At 42.5% G+C, this 23,345-nt stretch overlaps 1 protein-coding gene across 2 annotated transcripts in view; it reads left to right on the top strand.

The window, feature by feature from the left end:
* The window catches only part of wtap (WT1 associated protein), a 57,116-nt gene extending 37,073 nt beyond the window's left edge, over positions 1-20,043 (top strand). For both annotated transcript variants that reach the window (XM_070889714.1, XM_070889715.1), the window contains exons 6-8: positions 1,142-1,320; positions 5,305-5,459; positions 18,747-20,043. In XM_070889714.1, coding sequence (XP_070745815.1) covers positions 1,142-1,320; positions 5,305-5,459; positions 18,747-19,348 — 936 coding nt within the window. In that variant the 3' untranslated portion in view covers positions 19,349-20,043. The remainder of the gene's footprint in view (positions 1-1,141; positions 1,321-5,304; positions 5,460-18,746) is intronic.
* The last annotated feature ends 3,302 nt before the right edge of the window (positions 20,044-23,345 follow it).

The raw sequence follows: 23,345 nt of genomic DNA, 5'->3' as shown, positions 1-23,345 counted from the left end.
AATTAAACGGAGATGTGAAAATAAATAACATTTAACTGATTTTATGTGGTTCCTTGTATTCATGGGTTTGTGCAGCATAAGTACTTAACAAATATAGAAACTGAGACTTTGGTGTAGACCATCCAAAGATCAGATGTCAACAGCTGGCTTTCATTAACCATTGGGGTCATTTTCAACCTGGAAGCTGTTTGCAAAAGTACAAGATGCAAGCATGTTTGTTCTATATGGTGAAAGGGGCTGATTCTCTGCAACTTGTCTCTTCTGTCAAGTGAAAATTTCTGTCCCTGATGCTGAACCTTGCTGCTCTTTTCAGAATTGTATGGTGGACTACATGTATTTGAATGAACTCTTAATAAATATCTCTATCTGATAAGTCCTGTGCCGTTCCCAATACACGGTACATGTATCTCGTACACAATCTGTCTCGCTTTCTGGTGAACTCAAATTTCCCAGCCAATCAAGGAACTTAGCACAACCCATCATATCTCAAATTTCTATTGTGCTCATTGGCTGATCTTGAACAATCCCATCCTGAAGCTGGCTTCCTGTTAACTACATAACCTATTTGAGCATCTCAGTAACTATATATTTTATATAAATATATATTATATTCATTGTTGCAACCATGTAACTGCTACATGTAGTGCATTGATTTGAAGTAACTGTTCTAATGTAAACATTTTGTTGGGACTATGATGATTCATTGGGTAAATGTGCAATGTGGTGCGGGACTGAGTTTTGCAGACCAGGGTCCGTGGTGAAATACATTTGTATGGATGCAAGATAACAAAAGACTGGGCTGAGCTCTTTCACTACTCTTTCCCTCTCTTTTTACTTCCCCAATGCATGCTTTAAATAGCCTGTTGTTGTCTTGGATAACAAAGAATGGTCATTCACGAGGCACTTTAAGCTTCTGAAGGCTGATCAATTGTAACCTGGCTTAGTTGCTGTGGAGAGAAGGGATAAACATTTTGGCTGGGGTAGATAAATCTTTGTAAGAAGGCACACTAATAGTTTGTATAACATTGCATTGGAGAAGTAAGGAAGCGGTATTAACATCTTGTTCATTGGCGCGTCAGTATTGTGTAATGTGAAATAAATGGTGCCTCATTAGTGACCGTGTCATTTTTATTTCCAACAGAACCAGATCCAGTACCTCAAGCAAGTTCAACTGCCCAGTGCTGCTCAACTCCGATCCACCTTGGTTGATCCTGCCATTAACTTGTTTTTCCTTAAAATGAAGACTGAACTGGAACAGACAAAAGACAAACTGGAACAAGCCCAAAATGAACTGAGTGCCTGGAAGTTTACACCTGATAGGTAAACAAACAAAATACTCCCCAGTCAAGACCTCCCTGACAGTCCCACTGCAAGAATGCTATGGTGGGATGGCCAAGTACTCTCTTGTCAGAGCAAGACAGCCTCAGCCTTTGAGCAAAAAAAATCCAGATTCATTTACTGCTCAGCTTGTTATGCTTAATGTAAAACTTGTCAGATGAACGTTGTATTTCAGCTTTTTCTCCCTTCTACTTCAGAGGCCTGAAGGACTCGGACTGTTCCGAAGAGGTGGCCTGCATCCAACTAAAAAAAAAAAAAAATTCTTGCCCAATTTAGACGCTTGAAATTTGTTTTTTATAGAAGAAAATAAAGGGAGGAAAAGAAGTCACTTTTCTGCAAAGAGGGAGTGTAAAATCTGCTGCACACTGTTCTGGTGGCTGTGTTTGCAGACTGAGTTTGGAGGAGAGAACGTAGCTTTTCTCGTCTCAGACACTGAGCCTGAATTGAGTTGTTCGTGTAAATTCGTTTAAAGTAGTGGAATGCCCTGCACTCCAAACATTGCGCTCGTGACCAATAGACATTGGAAGTCAATTTGGTGTAAGACTGAAGACTTCCTGCTTGTTCACGGTGAACTGTCAAGAGTTGAAAAAACATTCAAGTGACTTTAGAGCACAGTCAAAGGTTTCAATAATTTTTTGAACTGGCCACCAACTCTGTGTAGAGTTGAATTTACAAGCCATATTTTCGTATTGATTCATTCTGCAGCAACCTTCCCTCTGTCGTGAATATGGTTTCTTTAACTTCATTAACTAACCAACTCGTACGTACCAATCGGTGAGCAGTCTTATAAATGTAAGCGGATAACATGAAATCTATCTCTGGTTAGCTTTTTGTCAGTGAAATTTAAACCTCTTCCACTGGCTAACTATTACAGGGAATATTGTTTTTTCAAAAAATGTGCCATTTTTGTGCTGGGGTTTTGATTTCTGAAGTGTTGCCATTGGTGACTTGTCTGGAAACATAACTGTGCAATCGTAGAATTTGACATCTTCGATAATTGACATCCTTCATATACATTTCAGAAAATCTGTGTCTGGTATGTAACTATAAACAATGTTCCCAGTAGGTTTTAGTATTTATATAAATTCTGGTGTTTCTTTATACAGTTCTTTATCAAAATTAGGCTTTCCAAATGTAGTTGTTTACAGTGGTTGCTGTGATCTATACTGATTAATTGGGCATAATGAAAATCAGATCTAGTCCTGATTTCAAGCAGTTTGACACACCAATTGTGCACCAGATCATAACTTATTCCATTCTCATCTCTGAGCTGAGAATACCAAGTTTTGAGTGCTTTTTTTTTCTTTATGGAAATTGGATGCTAATTGTGTGCACCACAGCACTTGCTTTATTTACGGTTTCTTCTGAATCAGACTGGGAGCTCTTAATTCCAAAAAAACCCTCAACTGCACTAATTCTCAAGTATTTGCTCTGAAACAAAATTTTTGATGGCAACTTTTTTTAAAGTTGAGATCGGTGCAGCTCCAGGTGATGAGATGTAATGGTGACTGGATGGGAATTTTTAGCACTGGTCTATGAAATTCGACCCATTCTGGTGACCTAACTGGGAGGGAGAAAATATATATTGAAGTGCACAAACTGTAGTTTCTTGTATCTTGCTGTTTTTTCAAGTGTTCATTGTATAGTTCACAGTGCGATTTGCTGCTCAAGTCTAACCCTATTTCCCCATTTCCATATTATGGGTCGTATTCAGTTTTTATTGTACAGTATTCTGTATGGTTTATTTTAATACTGCAAGATGGCCTGTCTCAGTAAACATAGTTCACAGTAAATGTACTTTTAAAAATGCAAAACAAAATTCTTTTTTAGTGAAATGTTTTGTATTGCATCAGAATAACTGCTGTCTGTACCAGTAAAGTTGAAGATCAAACTGGTAGAGATTCATTCACAAAATGGCCTTTTTTGGGAGAATTCCTTTGATTAAAAGCACATACCATGCTCTTTTTTTTTTTAAAAAGAAATATGATCACATATCTATTTAAATGCACATTCTCAAAGGCCATAACATTTGTTCACATTTGACCTCCAGTTTTCAAATGATTTGTATGATTGATTATTGATGTGGGAAATCTCATCCAGGTCTTGCAGGGATGGCTGTGTCTTCAATGATATCCACAAAATAGTGTTCAGGGTTGTATGAATTTGTAAAACTTTCTTTTAAATTTTTTTTAATTACTTGCATCTTCTGTCACAGTCCAACTGTGTCTTGTAAATTAAGAAGCATGTAGGTATGTGTGGCTGTTTGTCATTATGTATCAATTGTTAATGGTGCATACCATTTCTAAATATAGAAGAGAAACCGCAACAGACGACATGACAGATGGCCTGAGATCAAGTTCAGGCCACAACGTAAATCTTTTTGTACCAAAGTATTTCAGAAGGACTGCTAAAGCGGTGGTGAATATGAATTCAACAATATATCAGTTTCTTAAAATATTGACAAGTTAATAAGGGAGATAGAAACATGCGTCTCATCGGCAATTCAGTTACACCATTGAAATGTCTTGTTTGATTCCTATTTTTAAGTCTTATAAGAATAGAGGACTAGGCTTATACCAGTATAACTTCATATCCGACTGATATAGATACAACTTTAATTTAATGTTTTAAACTACTTCTGGTCATTGCCATCATTTGAGGGTGTAGTTGTGCTTTTATTTGGGGTGGGGGGAGCAGAAGGAGAGAACAGAATAGCACTGTTGTGCATTGATGATCCAAAATACTATCTACAATGCACGTTTCTGCACCAGTGAGCTATCGTTTGTTAATACGAGTCCAGTTCCTGTACTTCAATACTGAAGTCAGCACTGGTCATGGTGTTTGGCTCATGTTTTAAACTTTGTGGTTTTGAGGTATACTTGCATGGATTCATAATAAATGTACTTTTGGAGGGCGGAAAGGACTGTTACCACTGTTTTGTAATGTATGAGAACTCTGGTCTACATCGCTAACTTGTGCTGTTCGATAAACTAAGGACATTTTATCACTTTTTTTGGATCTTTGTTACTTTTAATGCCTCCTTTTGTATTAAATCCGCTACAGAAGCATCTCCATTTTAAAATTTCAAATCTATATTGGGTCAATTGAAGATTTTATTGCCTTTTCGTTTTTGTCCTTTTTAAGTTGCATGACCGATGCTTGTGGTGCAGTTCCCCACATGCACCAGTGGCTCTCTGGCCACTTGGGTTGAAGTACTGTTCTTCCTGTTGTGTTGACAGGCCATTTGACCTTCGGGGGCATCGTAGCCAAACCCTAACTTGTTGCTGCCCTCACCCAATGTCCACATACTGTCCAATTTCAGCAGGGGGTCACTATAATCAGAATTGGGAATTCGGGCCGATTTCTCCCTTCTCCTAAGCCACCGTCCCAAAACATAGGCACTTAGCCTATTTGTATTACCCTCTTGCTCTCCGGGCTAAAATCAGCTAGGTCAGCACAGCCCCGGGATCGAGCCTGACACCTGCTGGTTTGAACACCCTCCCCCCTCTGAATAATTATAAATTGAGTTGCGACTGTTGTTTCTTTCATACATTGGAAGTTTCTCTGGGGTTTTCCTTTCCGAGATCAAATTTTTATTGCTGTACCCGTGTTTTTTGTTGACTAACCATACCTTTATTCAAGTTGTCATAAGATCTCTCTGGATGTTTTAACTCCATATAGGCTCAGCGTTTCAACCAAAAATCCTGCAGGAACTGGCTGACATTTTCTTCCAGAGCATCACCTTTTTATTTTAAAAAAGTGATATGTGAAAAGCTCTTAAATTGGGGTGGGGGTTAATACTGGATTTGAAAATATTCTGTTTAAAATGGGACTACCCAAACCAAAGTTGGCCATACAGTGGGCTAGAAATGTTTGGTCTTTAATAGTATGTGATCATGTGTGGTGATCTCCAGTTTATGAAGAACTGTCGTTGCCCTCTGTGATGGTAAGTGTCTGTCTTTACAGCCAAACGGGAAAAAAGCTGATGGCCAAGTGTCGGATGTTAATTCAGGAAAACCAGGAACTGGGAAGACAGCTGTCCCAGGGACGCATCGCGCAGCTGGAGGCTGAATTAGCTTTACAGAAGAAATACAGTGAGGAACTCAAAAGCAGTCAAGATGGTGAGTGCAGTTCAATACTGAGTTCTTGACTGTGTTTGTAGCGGGGTGGGGAAATGCATTCGTTAAGGAGTAGCTCCTTTTGGTCCGTAACATATGGGTGTGGCACTAGCTTTGTCACTTGCATTAATCAGTATTAATGAGCCGTGTTAAAGTATAATATCTGCAATGGGACTGACCTGCATTGTATAAAATACAAGGTGTACTTTTTTTGTTGTTTGAAGTTTAATTCCAATTTTTTTTCCATGCAAATTTTGTTCATTTCAGTAAAATGTCAACTTGGCTAATTTACTAACACTTTCCTCTGAGTCAGAAGGTTGAGTTCAAGCTCACTTCAGGACTTGAACACATAATCTAGGCTGGCATTTCAATGCAGTACTGAGGGAGCACTGCATTGTCAGAGGGTGCCCTCTTTTGGGTGATATGTTAAATGGTTCTTGTGGTTCAGGTAGAGGTTAAAGATCCTACTGTGCTATTCAGAGGAGAGCAGGAAGTTCTGTATGTCCTGGTCAATGTCCCTCCCTCAACCAATTCACCCAAATGCTGTTTGCAGAACTTGGCACAGAATGGCCATCATGTTCATCTATCTAAAAACACAGCAAAAATTATGGGCACTTAGAAAGCCATGATTTAATTGGGAATAGTCCGCATAGATTTATAATGGGTGGGTCATGCTTGACTTTTTGTTGACTGAGTTGTTTAGATAAAGGGAATATGATGGATATACAAATTAATTTTTAAGAAGGGTTTGATAAGTGTCATATGAGGATTGTTACAAAAATGATTGCATATAGTATTAAAGGGAGTGTAGCTGCATAAATAGGGAGATAACTGGGTCAGAAAGCAGAGTTGGGGTGAATAGATTTTTTTTGGATTGAAGAGATGTTGGTACTGGTGTGCCTTGGGTCTGAGCTGGGACCTCTTGTCTTCCACTTGTTTAAATGACAATATAGGCATAAGAGACATGACATCAACATTTGCTAATGACACTCAGGAAAATGCAGGAAGAGTGGGCAGATAAATACAATGCACAGGAATGTGAAGTAGTACATTTGGAGGAGGAGGAAGAATACCCTAAAAGATAAGATTCTTGAGAGTAGAGGAGCAAAAAGATCTAGGTGTGCGGCTACATAGATCTTTAAACGTGGGACTGCAGGTGGAAAAAGTCATGCAAAAAGGCAAATTCAATATTGGGCGTCAGAGGGCCATTGAATATAAAACCAAGGAAGTGATTAATTTGTACAAGACATTGGTTAGGCCACAATTTGAGTATTTCATGCAATTCTAGGTGGCCCTTTATAGGGAGGATATTGGAATTTGAAGTTATCGAAAGGGTAAAAAGAATCACATCAGGTGTGCGAGGCTATAGTTATGAAGCGACATTTAAGGAGATCTAATAGCGTTTTCTAAAGTTAAGTGGTTTTGAGAGGATAAATAATGAACAATTGTTTCCATTAATTGTTGAATCAATTATGAGACATAGATTTTGTATCATAGAAACATAGGAAATTGGGTGCAGGAGCAGGCCATTCGGCTCTTCGAGCCTGCACCACCCTTCAATAAGTTTATGGCTGATTATTCAACCTCAGTACCCCTTTCCTGCTTTCTCTCCATACCCCTTGATCCCTTTGGCCGTAAAGGCCATATCTAACTCTCTTTTGAATATATCTAACGAACTCTCCTCAACAACTTTCTGTGGTAGGAAATTGCACAGGTTAACCACTCTCTGAGTGAAGAAGTTTCTCCTCATCTCGGTCCTAAAAGGCTTACCCCTTATTCTTAGACTGTGACCCCTGGTTCTGGAACTCCCCAGCAATGGGAACATTCTTCCTGTCTCTAACCTGTCCAATCCTGCCAATTTTATATGTTTCTATGAGATCCCCTCTCATTCTTCTAAACTCCAGTGGATACAAGCCCAGTTGATCCAGTCTCTCCTCATATATCAGTCCTGCCATCCCAGGAATCAATCTGGTGAATCTTCGCTATACTCCCTCAATAGCAAGAACGTCCTTCCTCAGATTAGGGGACCAAAACTGAACACAATATTCCAGGTGAGGCCTCACCAAGGCCCTGTACAACTGCAGTAAGACCTCCCTGCTCCTATACTCAAATCCTCTAACTATGAAGGCCAACATGCCATTTGTCGCCATCACCGCCTGCTGTACCTGCATACCAAACTTCAATGACTGATGTACCATGACACCCAGGTCTCGTTGCACCTCCCCTTTTCCTAATCTGTCACCATTCAGAGATAATATTCTGTCTTCCTGTTTTTGCCACCAAAGTGGATAACCTCACATTTATCCACATTATACTGCATCTGCCATGCATATTTGCCCACTCACCTAACCTGTCCAAGTCATCATAAGGCAAGAAATGGGAGCAGAAATAGACCTATCAGCCTGATCTGCTGTTCAATAAGATCATGGCTTCTACCTCAAGCTCCAACTTACTGCACTATCCCCATATCCCTTGATTCCCTTAGTATCAAAAAAATCTTACCAAACTCTGTCTTGAATATACTCAACGACTGAGCATCCACCGCTCTTTAGGGTAGAGATTTCCAAAGATTCACAACATCACTGGAAGAAGGGAAGGTATATTTTCTCCGAGGATTATTGGATATGGAATGCTTTATCATACGCAGACGACACCCAGCTCTACCTCTCCACCACTTCTGTCGACCCCTGCTTGGTATCTAAATTGTCAGATTGCTTGTCTGACATCCAGTACTGGATGAGCAGAAATTTTCTCCAATTGGGAAGACCGAAGCCATTATCTTTGATCCCCGCCACAAACTGCGTTCCCTAACTACTGACTCCATCCCTCTCCCTAGCATCAATCTGAGGGTGAACAAGACTGTTCGCAACCTAGATATCATATTTGACCCTGAAATGAGTTTCAAGCCAAATATCCGCGGCATAACTAAAACCGCCTTTTTCTGCCCCTGCCTCAGCTCTTCTGCTGAAATCCTCATTCATGCCTTTGTTACCTCTAGACTTGACTACTCCAACTCACTCTTGGCCTGCCTGCCCCATTCCACACTATGTAAACTTGAAGACATCCAAAACTCAGCAGCCCGTGTACTTAATCCGCACCAAGTCAAGGTCACCCATCACCCCTGTGCTTTCTGACCTACATTGGCTCCCAGTTAAACAATGCCTCGATTTCAAAATTCTCATCCTTGTTTACAAATCATGGGCTTGCCACTCCCTAGCTCTAATCTTTTTCAGCCTCACAATCTCACAAGATGTCTGTGCTCCTCAAATTCTGGCCTCTTCAACATCCCTCATTATAACTGCTCCACTATTGGTGGATGTGCCTTCAGGTACCTAAGCTCTGGAACTCCCTCCTTAAACCTCTACGCCTCTCTACTTCACCTTCCTTCTTTAAGATGCTCATTAAAACCTACCTCTTTAAACAAGCTTGTGATCATCTGCCTTAATTTTTTCTGTGGCTCGATGTCAAATTGATCTGTTTGTCTGTAACACTGTTGTAAAGCGCCTTGGGACGTTTTACTACGTTAATGGCGCTATATAAATATGTTTTTATAATATGTGGCTGTTGGGGCAGAGACATTAGAATTTAAATGGGAATTTCAGAAAGCTGAGATGCTCAAGACCATGCAGGATTTACTACATTTCCAAATTGTATTGCACTTGTGGCTAGTGACTGATTGCCACCCCATTCTGTTTGCGAAAACATTTGGTTTCCTGGGGATTGGCACTGTGCACTGTATAGCCTCACTTAGAGTTGGACTTTTTAACTAGTTTTATGCTGAGATGGGCGTGTTTGCAAGTTCTAATGTACTTTCTCATAGAAAATCATTATGGACAAAAAGCTATGGAAATTAGGGCTTATTTTTAAAACATGGTTATGGAGCCCACAATGGCTTAATGGGTAAATACACTGTCTGATGGAATGCCCAAGATATGTAGATTAGGAATGTCCTGGGTTGGATTCAGTCTGTGCTGAGTTAACTGTTAGACAGCCACTAAATGGCCTCAACATCCCTTGGCTTAGGAGGTGGGCAACAGCCACAGTTCTTTTTAATTGGTATTCAGTGATTATTTTTTAGAAAATCAGTGTGTAGACCTCAAATTGCGACAGGATCAGGCTGGATTGTGTTGGCATACATGTTCAAATAAGACTGCTGACACTCGCTCTATAGGTTCTCGAATGAGGAATGGCCACTTGGGCAAGATATGGGTGGACTGCAGATGATTGTCAAGAAAGAAGCAGAAAAAACAGGATGGAGGACAAGACAAGGGTATTCCCAATTCACTCCACTTAAGCATAAAGACTACAGCAAATTGATTAAATGTTCTCCAGTTTGATTTCCTGTGACTGTATTTATATTTGGTTAACCAGTGCAGTGGGGAGGTTTTAAACTAATTTGGCAGCGGTAAAGGAACCAGGATGAAGCATCAGAGAGGAGAAACAAAGTACATAGAGGTCAGGGAGAGACAAACAGCATTAGAATCAAGCGTAGTCCTCCAATAGGAGAGATCAGACGGGAGCAACACCAGGCAGACCAAGGCAGGCTTAGAGTGCATGACACAAAGATTAGTGGGAAAGCAGGTGTGTAGAGGACACAGAGAGGCTGCAAAGAGATTTAGATAGGTTAAGCGAATGGGCTAAGGTTTGGCAGATAGAATACAATGTCGGAAAATGTGAGGTCATCCACCTTGGGGGAAAAAAAACAATAAAAGGGAATATTATTTGAATGGGGAGAAATTACAACATGCTGCGGTGCAGAGGGACCTGGGGGTCCTTGTGCATGAAACTCTTGCTATCGAAAATAAACTTTGTGCATGAATCCCAAAAAGTTAGTTTGCAGGTGGAGCAGATAATCAGGAAGGCGAATGGAATGTTGGCCTTCATTGCGAGAGGGATGGAGTACAAAAGCAGGGAGGTCCTGCTGCAACTGTACAGGGTATTGGTGAGGCCGCACCTGGAGTACTGCGTGCAGTTTTGGTCACCTTACTTAAGGAAGGATATACTAGCTTTGGAGGGGGTACAGAGACGATTCACTAGGCTGATTCCGGAGATGAGAGGGTTACCTTATGATGATAGATTGAGTAGACTGGGTCTTTACTCGGTGGAGTTCAGAAGGATGAGGGGTGATCTTATAGAAACATTTAAAATAATGAAAGGGATAGACAAGATAGAGGCAGAGAGGTTGCTTCCACTGGTCGGGGAGACTAGAACTAGGGGGCACAGCCTCAAAATACAGGGGAGCCAATTTAAAACCGAGTTGAGAAGGAATTTCTTCTGCCAGAGGGTTGTGAATCTGTGGAATTCTCTGCCCAAGAATACAGTTGAGGCTAGCTCATTGAATGTATTAAAATCACAGATAGATAGATTTTTAACCATTAAGGGTTATGGGGAGCGGGCGGGTAAGTGGGGCTGAGTCCACGGCCAGATCAGCCATGATCTTGTTGAATGGCGGAGCAGGCTCGAGGGGCTAGATGGCCTACTCCTGTTCCTAATTCTTATGTTCTTATGTTCACACGGAATGTGATAAAATTAGTGAGCTGCAGGCACAAGTTGCCATCTGGGTTATGATATGGCAATAACGGAAACCTGGCTCAAACAAGGGCAGGAATTGGAACTTTAACATTCCTGGCTACTATGTATTCAAAAGAAGGAGGGCGTGTCAGTATTGATTGAAGATACTGTTACAGCCTTGGAAAGGGATGTGTGCTTGAGGGTTCAAAGATAGAATCTGTTTAAAGTTAAGGAGCAGATTAGCTGGTTGTGTAGTATCGACCACCAAAGCGTGGGAAGATGATGGCAAAGTAAGATGTAAAAACAAAATTCCATAGACTACCACAGATTGGAAGATAGCTAATGTAACCCTGCTATTTAATAAAGTAGGGAGAGAGATAACTGTGAACTACAAACCAGTTAGCCTGACATCAGTAGTAGGGAAAATGCTAAAATTATTAAGGATTTGGTAACGGGGCATTTAGAAAAGCATAATAGCATTGGGCAGAGTCAACAAGATTGATGAAAGGGAAATCCTGTTTGACACATCTGTTGAGTTTTTTGAGGTTGTAGCTAGCAGAATAGATAAGGGGGGGAATCAGTGGATGTGTATTTGGATTTTCAGAAAACATTCGATAAGGTGCCATACAAGAGGTTATTGAACAAAATTAGGGTTCATGGGATTGGGGGTAATATACTAGCATGGATTGAGGATCGGTTAATGGACAGTAAACCAAAATGGCAATAAAGGGGTAATTTTCAAGTTGGCAGGCTGTAACTAGTGGGGTGCTGTGAGGATCAGTGCTTGGGGCCCCAGTGATTCACAATCTATATCAATGATTTGGATGAGGGGACCGAATGTAATATATCCAAGTTTTCTGATGATACAAAGCTAGGTGGGAATGTAAGTTGTGAGGAGGATGCAAAGAGACTTCAAGGGGATATAGACAGGCTAAATGAGTGGGCAAGAACATAGCAAATGGTTGAGCGTCCGAAATCCGGAGTTCCAAAATTTTGGAATGTTCCAGAATCCGGACACCGAGCTGATCTGCGGAGGGGGTCATCCGGAAAATGTTGCGAAATCCAGACTCCCCACCCCTCCCAACCTCACCAACTCTGCCTGACCTCGTTCTGACCCGGCCCTCGCCTGCCCGACCTCACCCCCTTACCTCGCCTGCCCGACCTCACCCCCTTACCTCGCCTGCCCGACCTCACCCCCTTACCTCGCCTGCCCGACCTCACCCCCTTACCTCGCCTGCCCGACCTCACCCCCTTACCTCGCCTGCCCGACCTCACCCCCTTGCCTCGCCTGCCCGACCTCACCCCCTTACCTCGCCTGCCCGACCTCACCCCCTTGCCTCGCCTGCCCGACCTCACCCCCTTGCCTCGCCTGCCCGACCTCACCCCCTTGCCTCGCCTGCCCGACCTCACCCCCTTGCCTCGCCTGCCCGACCTCACCCCCTTGCCTCGCCTGCCCGACCTCACCCCGTTGCCTCGCCTGCCCGACCTCACCCCCTTGCCTCGCCTGCCCGACCTCACCCCCTTGCCTCGCCTGCCCGACCTCACCCCCTTGCCTCGCCTGCCCGACCTCACCCCCTTGCCTCGCCTGCCCGACCTCACCCCCTTGCCTCGCCTGCCCGACCTCACCCCCTTGCCTCGCCTGCCCGACCTCACCCCCTTGCCTCGCCTGCCCGACCTCGCCCCCTTGCCTCGCCTGCCCGACCTCGCCCCCTTGCCTCGCCTGCCCGACCTCGCCCCCTTGCCTCGCCTGCCCGACCTCGCCCCCTTGCCTCGCCTGCCCGACCTCGCCCCCTTACCTCGCCTGCCCGACCTCGTCCCCTTACCTCGTCCCCTTACCTCGCCCCCTTACCTCGCCTGCCCGACCTCGCCCCCTTACCTCGCCTGCCCGACCTCGCCCCTTTACCTCGCCTGCCCGACCTCGCCCCCTTACCTCGCCTGCCCGACCTCGTCCCCTTACCTCGCCTGCCCGACCTCACCCCCTTACTTGCCATTGAGGGAGTGCAACGAAGGTTCACCAGACTGATTCCTGGGATGGGATGATTGTAATATGAGGAGAGATTGAGTAAACTAAGCCTATATTCTCCACAGTTTAGGTGATCTCATTGAAACATACAAAATTCTTACAGGGCTTGACTGGGTAGATGCAGGGAGGATGTTTCCTCTGGGTGAGGAGTCTAGAACCGGGGGCGGGGGGGTCACAGTCTCAGAATAAGGGGTCGGCCATTTAGGACTGAGATGAGGAGAAACGTCTTCACCGAGAGGGTGGTGAATCTTGGGGCTTCTCTGGAGGCTCATTCTTTTGAGTATATTCAAGAGAGAGATCGATAGATTTTTGGATATTAAGGGAATCAAGGGATTATGGGGATAGTGCAGGAAAGTGGAGTTGAGGTAGAAGATCAGCCATAATCTCATTGAATGGCAGAGTAGGCTCGAGAGGCCAAATGGCCTGCTCCTAATTATGTTTTTATGTTAGTGACATTAATTATCTTAATATAGACTTGAGGTTTAAAAAAAAAAACCAGACAGAGTAAAAGGGCAAGGAGTGGGAGGAATTTCTGAAATGTGTAATGGGAGAACTTTCTTGATCAGTGTGTTTCCAGCCCAACAAAGAAAGAAGCAGTGCTGGATCTAGTTCTGGGGAATGAAGTGGAGCATGTTTCAGTGGGAGATCAATTGGGAAACAATGATCACTATCATTAGGTTTAGAGCAGTTTTGGAAAAGAACCAGGAAAAATCAACAGTGAAGATACTCGACAAGAAGAGGGCTAATTTCAGTAAGTTGAGAAGGGATCTGACCCAGATGGATTGGAAATACAGATTGGCAGGAAAAACAGTAAATGAGCAATGAGAAGCCTTCATAGAGGAGAGAGTTTGGATACATATATTCCTATGAGGGGAGAAGGAGGGCATCCAAAGTTAGAGCTCCCTGTGTGACTAAAGAAATTTGAAATTAAAATTAAACAGAAAAAAGGAGGCTTATGATAGATGTTGGGTTAATACAATAAGAGAATCAAGCTGAATAAAGTGCAGAGAAATGAAAAAGAAAATAAGAGGGGGAAAGAGAATGTATGAGAAAAGATAAGCGGTTAGCATAAAAGGGAACCCCTAATCACTTATAAACAAAGAGTAAAGTGATAGTGAAGGAAAGTTGGGGCCTATTAAGGACCTTAAAATCTTGTGAAGACAGTGGGCATGACTGAGGTACTTAATGAGTACTTTGCATCTGTCTTCACTAAAGAGGATGCTGCCAATGTTACAGTAAAGGAGAAGTGGGTAGAGAAATTGGATGAGATAAAGTGGAGGTACTAAAATCGTTGGCAGTGCTCAAAGTAGTAAAGTTGCTTGATACAGATGGGATGCATCCCAGGTTGCTGAGGGAAGTAAGGGTGGAAACAGCCAAGGCTTTGGTGACTATCTTTCAATCTTCCTTAGATATGAGAGTGGTGCCAAAGGACTGGAGAGTTGCAATGTTGCACCCTGTTCACAAAAAGGGGAGTGTGATAAACCAAGGAACTACAGGCCAGTTAACCTTGCATCAGTGGTGGGGCAGCTTCTAGAAACCATAATCTGGGACAAAATTAGTTTTCACATGGAGGAACATGGTTTAATAAATGACAGCCAATATGGATTTGTTAAAGGCAAAATCATGTTTGCCTGACTCATTGAGCTCTTTAATTAAGTAACGAAGAGGGTTGATGAAGGTAGTGCAGTTGATGTGTATATGGACTTTCAAAAGGCACTGGATAAAGTTCCAGATAATAGACATTAGCAAATTGGGAAGTTCATGGGATTAATGAGGCGATGTTGGCATGGATACAAAATTGGTTGTATCAAATGATTCATTTTGGCAGGAAGGATGAGGAGAGACAATACAGGTTGGACCTCTGGTCCGGCATCCTTGGGACCTGTCCGGTGCCGGAACGGTGAATTTTCCAAACCATGGGAGGTCACGCGAGCCTAGGCTTACTGGTACCTGTAGACAGCGCCCGGGCTCCTGAACTCCTCCGGCTTAGGCTATGAAACTCTGGCCTCGCTCTCTCTCTCTGCAGCAATCAACACTGAGAGCCAGGAAGCATGGGAAACCGATGTTGATGCCGAAGTCGAACCATGGATGTTTCCGGACCAGAGAGGTCCAACCTGTATAAACTAAATGGTACAGTTTTAAAGGGGGTGAAGGAACAGAGAGACGGGGGTGTACATAGGTCTTAGAAGGTGGCAGGGCAAGTTGAGAAGGCTGTTAAAAAGGCACACAATCCTTGGCTTTATAAATAGAGGCATAGAGTACAAAACAAATGTCATGCTAAACCTTTATAAAACATGGTTGGGCCCTACGTGGAGTATTGTGACCAATTAAGAAAGATGTCAAGGGATTGTAAGATTGTCAGAGCCTCTGCAATTTCCACCGCTCAGCAACCTAGGATGGATCCTATCCTGCTCAATTTCTCTACTACCTCCTCCTTTACTGTGACATTGGCAGCATCCTCTTTAGTGAGGACTTATGCAAAGTACCCATTTCATCATCATCATCATAGGCGGTCCCTCAAACGAGGATGACTTGCTTCCACGGGAGTTCACAGATGTTTCAATGAAGGACCCGATGTTCCAGTCCTGAACTCCAGTTGAGGGGGTGGAAGATGCCTGTGCGTGAATTTTTTTTAAACGTACGGTGACCGTTGCACATCAGCCACCATATGGGCTTGACAGAGCTAGGCCTTTATCCAGTGACCAGGATTTACCAAAACGACTGGAGACCTGCTCTGCTGCATGGACCTAGTGCGCGTGCACATCGCGGTGTGGGCAGGTCCGTGTTGCCCCTGGGCCCCGTACCCTCATTCGCCGCACTTCCGCCACGATGTTCCAGGGCCTGGCGCTTCAGCTATATTTATAGCCGTGACCTGCGGTGGTGTTCTCACACAGGTTGGGGCGGCCCATGATGTGGTACCTTATCGAAGGCCTTTTGATATAATTTATTACATCTACCACATTACCCTTGTCCACTCTTTCTGTTACTTCTTCAAAGAATTCAATAATGTTGGTCAAGCTTGGACTTCCCTTTTGAAATCCGTGCTGACTACTCTGCATTATATTTTCAGTTTCTAAACGTTTTTCTATTGCATCTTTGAGTAAAGATTCCATTATTTTTCTGGTTGATTTTATTTTTCTAACTTGAAGTGCTGAGGCCAACTGCAACACCCCAACTTCTGCACTTGTTAACTCGAGACAGACCAGGAATCGATCCAGGGACCTTCTAGTCTATAAATAGTGATACACCAGACAGTATCTACATCCACTAGGTCAGAGATTTCTAAGCTTTGTGTCTTCCAGGATTGCATTAGTGAGCCTTGGGGGTCCCATATAGTTTAAATCTGTGTTCTCATCAGTTCCCATATAATCCCATGCTGCTGATACTAAAATATTATAGTGTTCTGATTCAGGGTTCATCCAGCAATGAGACAACAGTGCTATGAATAGCCGTTTCCAAACTTCCAGGGTCACGCAATTCAAATAAGTGAGCAACAATTATAAGCACAAATAGGGTGGAGTTGTCTGGACATCAAGTGCTCCTGTGGCTGGCATTGTGAGCTGCTTCTGGCCTCTGGGCCACAATTTTGGAACCTCTACACTTGTCCATGGGGAGAGTTCATTAGTAGTTTCAGACGGTAGCGCAGTGGTTATGTTACTGGATTAGTAATACACAGACCTGACCAACGATCCGGAGACACGAGTTCAAATCCCATCACGACAGTTTGTGAATTTGATAACATTGCTACTGACCAAGCTGTCTGAGTCCCGAAGGACATAGCTGCCAGAATGGCAAGTGGTGAGAGAACCAACGTGAGGGCAAATCCCACCTGACCACCTCCTCACCAATCCACCCGTCACACATGAATCTGTCCGTGACAGTATCGTAGGAGTAACTGCACAGTCCTGTGGAGACGGTCCTGTCTTCACACTGAGGACACCTCCATTGTAGTTTTTTTTTAATTACTTTACAGGATGAGGGCATCATTGGCAAGCCCAGCATTCATTGCCCATCACCAGTTGCCCTTGAGAAGGTGGTGGTGGGGCACCTTCCTGAACCGCTGCAGTCCGTGTGGTGCAGGTACTCACACAGTGCTGTTTGGGCAACTAGGGATGGGCAACAAATGCTGGCCTTGCCAGCGACACCCACATCCCGCGAATGAATAAGTTAAAGAAAATTCCAAAAATGTGGACAAACAACATATATACAACTGGACTAATAATCCAGAAAACACGAGTTCAAATCTCACCATGGAAGTTTGAGAATTTGACTTTGCTTGCGACGCAGAGAATGAATTATGTTTTTAAACTCTGTTCCTTAATCAAGAGGTGTTTGGTAAGAATGATTTAGTACCTCACAATAGGATGTCCTTCTGTAATGTATTCTGGGTTATTTGCCAATGCTAGTCATAGACTTCCTTGTGCTCTAGCTCTGCTTGTTAGAGTTCTGCAGAATTTTGGATTCTGTCTGAATCTGCTGCTTCATTTAATCCAAATTCAGAACAGTAGCTACTGTGAGTTGATTATACACAACAATTTGTGTTGGGGAAAATAAGGACAGGTAAAATTTCCAAGAGAAATATACTGGAATTTCTTTTTACTGAGCCCTAAAGGTAATTGCATTTTTTTTTAAACTCTAGATAAACAATGCAATGTAACCTGTATTATTCGAATCAGAAAGGAATGCTGCATCTAGAATTAAATGCAGTTGTTGACATTGTTGCAAATTGGGATCAGCTATCTTTTGGAATTTCAACAATTTTCAATTATTAGGCAAATGTCACTTAGTTTGATCGTACTTCATGTACTTTCAGGACCACCGGATGTCTCAAAGCGCTTTACAGCCAATGAAGTACTTTTGGAGTGTAGTCACTGTTAGAATGAAAGGCCAGTAGTGCCACTTCTACACACATTTCCAACTTTGAAAATTACATTTCTTTCTGGGGTCCCAAGTTGTAATTTCAGTTTAATCCACACCGGGGTCCAAATTACAGGCCGTGAGAAATGTGTGGCCATGTGAATCTAGATCAGGTTGCTTAGTCCTATTTTCACTTATTTTCTTACTCACTGGTTTGCTCTACTTTAATTCTGGAGGTTTGGAAGGGGCTGCTGCCTCATTGGTAGATCAGTCCTAACTCAGAACATCAAGATCTGTTGGTATCAACTGCTTGGAATATATACAAATTAATGGAAGCCTTTATTTCACATGGCACACTGGGCATTCTTGCTTTACAATGAGACCTGGTAGTTAAACATGTCCTTTTTATCTTTTTTGGTGTGTATTTGAACAGGTGTTTGTGAAATAGAGTTGTGTATTTTAATACAATAATACAACAGTATTTTAATACAACATGGTTATTGACTGTAGTTTAGCCACAGATAGCTGAAACATGTAATGTCATTACTGCTTATAATCTTAGCAAATGCTATTTTTTTGAAGAAAAATATTAATAGAAACCTCTTCAAATTGAAGGTCCTTTTTGGAAGATCTCAACTTGGATATTTTGTAATTGGGAGACATATGTAACATTGCAACAGAAAATCACTGACATTTTAGTCGCATTTAAAATATATGGACATTTTTAGTTTGAGGTTCAATTTTAATACACTTCCTTCAAGGCAGTGGTACTTCATGTAATTGTGTTCCAGGAGTGTAAATGTTTTCTGTAATAGTGTGTTAGTTTGATGCAGATGTTTTACTGGGTTGAAAATGATTCTCAATTCCCACTTAATTGAATTATTTTTATTTCTGTGTAGAGCTGAATGATTTCATCATCCAGCTTGATGAGGAGGTGGAAGGGATGCAAAGTACTATCATGGTTCTGCAGCAGCAGCTGAAGGAGGCACGCCAGCAGTTGGCTCAGCTTCAAGGACAGCAGCATCACCAGGTGTTGCCCTCTGGCACCAGTAGGACTCCAGCCCCTGAGCCTTCTGCACAAGGGGAGACCATTACTAAAGACTGCAGCCGACTAGTGAACGGACCAACCAATGGCGATTCATCCCCACAAGGGAGGGTAGCAGCTACCTATCAAGACAAGACTAACCTTTATAGAGAAGGAAGCAGCACGGAGGATGATTTCCCATCATCTCCTGGCAGTGGGAATAAACTTTCAAACCACAGTGAAGAAAGGCTGGACCGAGCAAGCGGCAGTAGCATGTATCAGCTAGGTGCTGGATATGAGAGTGTAGACTCCCCCACTGGTAGTGAGAACTCTCTTACTCAGCACTCAAATGACACAGACTCAATCAATGACCCTCAGGAAGATAAACCACTTGTTGTGAAAGGTACCAGAACTATGGGTTCCCGTCACGTTCAGAATGGGTTGGACTCGGTCAGCACACAGGGGTCGGTTTTGTAACACTTAACGGGCTTTGTCTGCAGTCTTTTTTATATAGTGTCATTTCATTTGGCTGACGGCTGTCCAGTGACTGTTGAAGCTAGTGTGTAATTTTGTTTAAAATTCAGCATTTTTGTGTTTTTGCTTTCTTGTAAAACTGTTGCTACTGTTTAAATTTTTTAAAGCATCATAATTGCGTTGGCTGTTGCTGAAAGGATGTTGATACATGTAGACCTCAGTTATTTTTATATGATTTAATCTGAATAAAATGTATTACTACAACTTTAACATTGGGGAAAAAAATGTGTAAAACCGAGACTCTTGTGTACATCTAGGACTCCTGTGAAACGCTGTCGGCATTTTACCACAACCCTGTCATACAGTCCTGCAACAAAAGAAAGTTGCATCAAATATGTGTGTAATGATTATGTAAGCTTGCCAAATGCAGTAGTTATTTTTCCAAAGGGAGTTTGGATGTTGTACTTGCCATATTCAGGTTTGGGGAGTCTATGTAGTTTGTGTTAACTACAATGACTTTTTTTCACCATGCATATGTGTACATTTTCCCCAGTGACAAGACTGTGTTAAAGAATTAGTGTATATTGTTACCCAGTTTCTAGGCAAGAGTTGTTTCCTGTGTAATGCATATTCTGTGACTATCCCCAGAAATCCCTCACCTGTACTGACCAAACTTAATAAAGTCTTTTAATATCCTATATCTTGAATTTTACTTTCAGTGAGTGATTTATGATGGCTGTGATATACAGGCCAAGGTCTTGCAGGTTCAGACTAGCACATACCTTCTGCTAAAATGTCTTTCTCTTCTTGCCTCTCTGCTTCCCATGTAAGAAGTCAGACCACAATGCCTCTACCATATTTGAGGTAGCTACTGGCTCTGTGTGTGGAGCCTGGAGGAACATAATCAGATTTTCTTCTGTTTTGTCCCTCTCCTAACAGCAATGCTGAAGCGAGAATCTGTGGGCTGTAACAGATGCAAACCCACATACTACATTATGGCACATTGTAAATTGCCACGTCACATCTAGAATTGACTGTTCAAGCAGACTTCAGTCAGAGAATCACAGAATTTTACAGCACAGGAATTTTTTTGCCACATTGTAACTGGCAGCTTTTTGATAGAGCTACCTATTTAATCCCATTCCCCTACCCTATCCACATATCTTTTTTAAAATGCTTGAAGTCTACTTGGATGTCATGGGGTATACGGGATAGGATAAGGCAAAAAATGGAAGCTTATGTCCGATACTGAGTGCTAAATACTGCAGAAAGCCTAGGGGAGAATAGAAAGTACAGGTGTAATTAAAAAATAAATTCGGAAAGCAAAGAGGGCATAAAAAAATATTAGCAAGTAAAATCGAGGAAAAGCCAAAGATGTTTTATAAATATATAAAGAGCAAGAGGATAACTAAAGAAAGATTAGGGTCTATTAGAGACCAAAAGGGTAACCTGTGTGAAGGCGGAAAATGTGGGTATGATTCTTAATAAATACTTTGCGTCTGCATGAAATAGAAGGCAACCTCGACATTGTAGTTGAGTGTGAAATATTAGATGAGATAAACCTAGTGAGAGGAAATATTAAGGGGTTTAGCACCTTGAAAGTAGATACATCACCAGGCCTGGATGAAATGTATCCCAGGCTGTTAAGAGAATCAAAGGAGGAAATAGTGGAGATTCTGACCATTTACCAATCCTCTCTGGCTACAGGTATGCTACTGGAATACTGCTAACATTCTACTATTGTTTAAAATGTGATAGACCAAGTAATTACAGGAGTCAGCCTACCCTTGGCGGTGGGCAAATTATTGGAAGAAATCCTGAGGGACAGTATAAATTGTCATTTAGAAAGGCACGGATTAATCAAGGACAGTAAGCATGGATTTGTTATGGGAAGGTAGTGTCTGACTAACTTGATTGAACATAAGAATTAGGAACAAGAGTAGGCCATCTAGCCCCTCGAGCCTGCTCCGCCATTCAACAAGATCATGGCTGATCTGGCCGTGGACTCAGCTCCACTTAGCCGCCCGCTCCCCGTAACCCTTAATTCCCTTATTGGTTAAAAATCTATCTGTCTGACTTGAATACATTCAATGAGTTAGCCTCAACTGCTTCCTTGGGCAGAGAATTCCACAGATTCACAACCCTCTGGGAGAAGAAATTCCTTCTCAACTCGGTTTTAAATTGGCTCCCCCGTATTTTGAGGCTGTGCCCCCTAGTTCTAGTCTCCCCGACCAGTGGAAACAACCTCTCTGCCTCTATCTTGTCTATCCCTTTCATTATTTTAAATGTTTCTATAAGATCACCCCTCATCCTTCTGAACTCCAATGAGTAAAGACCCAGTCTACTCAACCTATCATCATAAGGTAAACCCCTCATCTCCGGAATCAGCCTAGTGAATCGTCTCTGTACCCCCTCCAAAGCTTAGTATATCCTTCCTTAAGTAAGGTGACCAAAACTGCACACAGTACTCCAGGTGCGGCCTCACCAATACCCTGTACAGTTGCATCAGGACCTCCCTGTTTTTGTACTCCATCCCTCTCACAATGAAGGCCAACATTCCACTCGCCTTCCTGATTACCTGCTGCACCTGCAAACTAACTTTTTGGGATTCATGCACAAGGACCCCCAGGTCCCTCTGCACCACAGCATGTTGTAATTTCTCCCCATTCAAATAATACTCCCTTTTTTTACTGTTTTTTTTTCCCAAGGTGGATGACCTCACATTTTCCGACATTGTATTCCATCTGCCAAACCTTAGCCCATTCGCTTAACCTATCTAAATCTCTTTGCAGCGCCTCTGTGTCCTCTACACAACCCGCTTTCCCACTAATCTTTGTGTCATCTGCAAATTTTGTTACACTACACTCTCCCCTCTTCCAGGTCATCTATGTATATTGTAAATAGTTGTGGTCCCTGTGGCACACCACTCACCACCGATTTCATCCCGACTCTCTGCTTTCTGTTAGCCAGCCAATTCTCTATCCATGCTAATACATTTCCTCTGACTCCGCGTACCTTTATCTTCTGCAGTAACCTTTTGTGTGGCACCTTATCGAATGCCTTTTGGAAATCTAAATACAGCACATCCATCGGTACACCTCTATCCACCATGCTCGTTATATCCTCAAAGAATTCCAGTAAATTAGTTAAACATGATTTCCCCTTCATGAATCTATGTTGTGTCTGCTTGATTGCACTATTCCTATCTAGATGTCCCGCTATTTCTTCCTTAATGATAGCTTCAAGCATTTTCCCCACTACAGATGTTAAACTAACTGGCCTATAGTTACCTGCCTTTTGTCTGCCCCCTTTTTTAAATAGAGGCGTTACATTAGCTGCTTTCCAATCTGCTGGTACCTCCCCAGAGTCCAGAGAATTTTGGTAGATTATAACGAATGCATCTGCTGTAACTTCCGCCATCTCTTTTAATACCCTGGGATGCATTTCATCAGGACCAGGGGACTTGTCTACCTTGAGTCCCATTAGCTTGTCCAGCACTACCCCCTTAGTGATAGTGATTATCTCAAGGTCCTCCCTTCCCACATTCCCGTGAGCAGCAATTTTTGGCATGGTTTTTGTGTCTTCCACTGTGAAGACTGAAGCAAAATAATTGTTTAAGGTCTCAGCCATTTCCACATTTCCCATTATTAAATCCCCCTTCTCATCTTCTAAGGGACCAACATTTACTTTAGTCACTCTTTTCCGTTTTATATATCGGTAAAAACTTTTACTATCTGTTTTTATGTTTTGTGCAAGTTTACTTTCGTAATCTATCTTTCCTTTATTGCTTTCTTAGTCATTCTTTGCTGTCGTTTAAAATTTTCCCAATCTTTTATTTTTCCACTAACCTTGGCCACCTTATACGCATTGGTTTTTAATTTGATACTCTCCTTTATTTCCTTGGTTATCCACGGCTGGTTATCCCTTCTCTTACCGCCCTTTTTCACTGGAATATATTTTTGTTGAGCACTATGAAAGAGCTCCTTAAAAGTCCTCCACT

This window comes from Pristiophorus japonicus, chromosome 9 (assembly GCF_044704955.1).
Source record: "Pristiophorus japonicus isolate sPriJap1 chromosome 9, sPriJap1.hap1, whole genome shotgun sequence".
NCBI lineage: Eukaryota > Metazoa > Chordata > Chondrichthyes > Pristiophoridae > Pristiophorus > Pristiophorus japonicus.
This window is presented reverse-complemented; position numbering and strand designations above follow the sequence as displayed.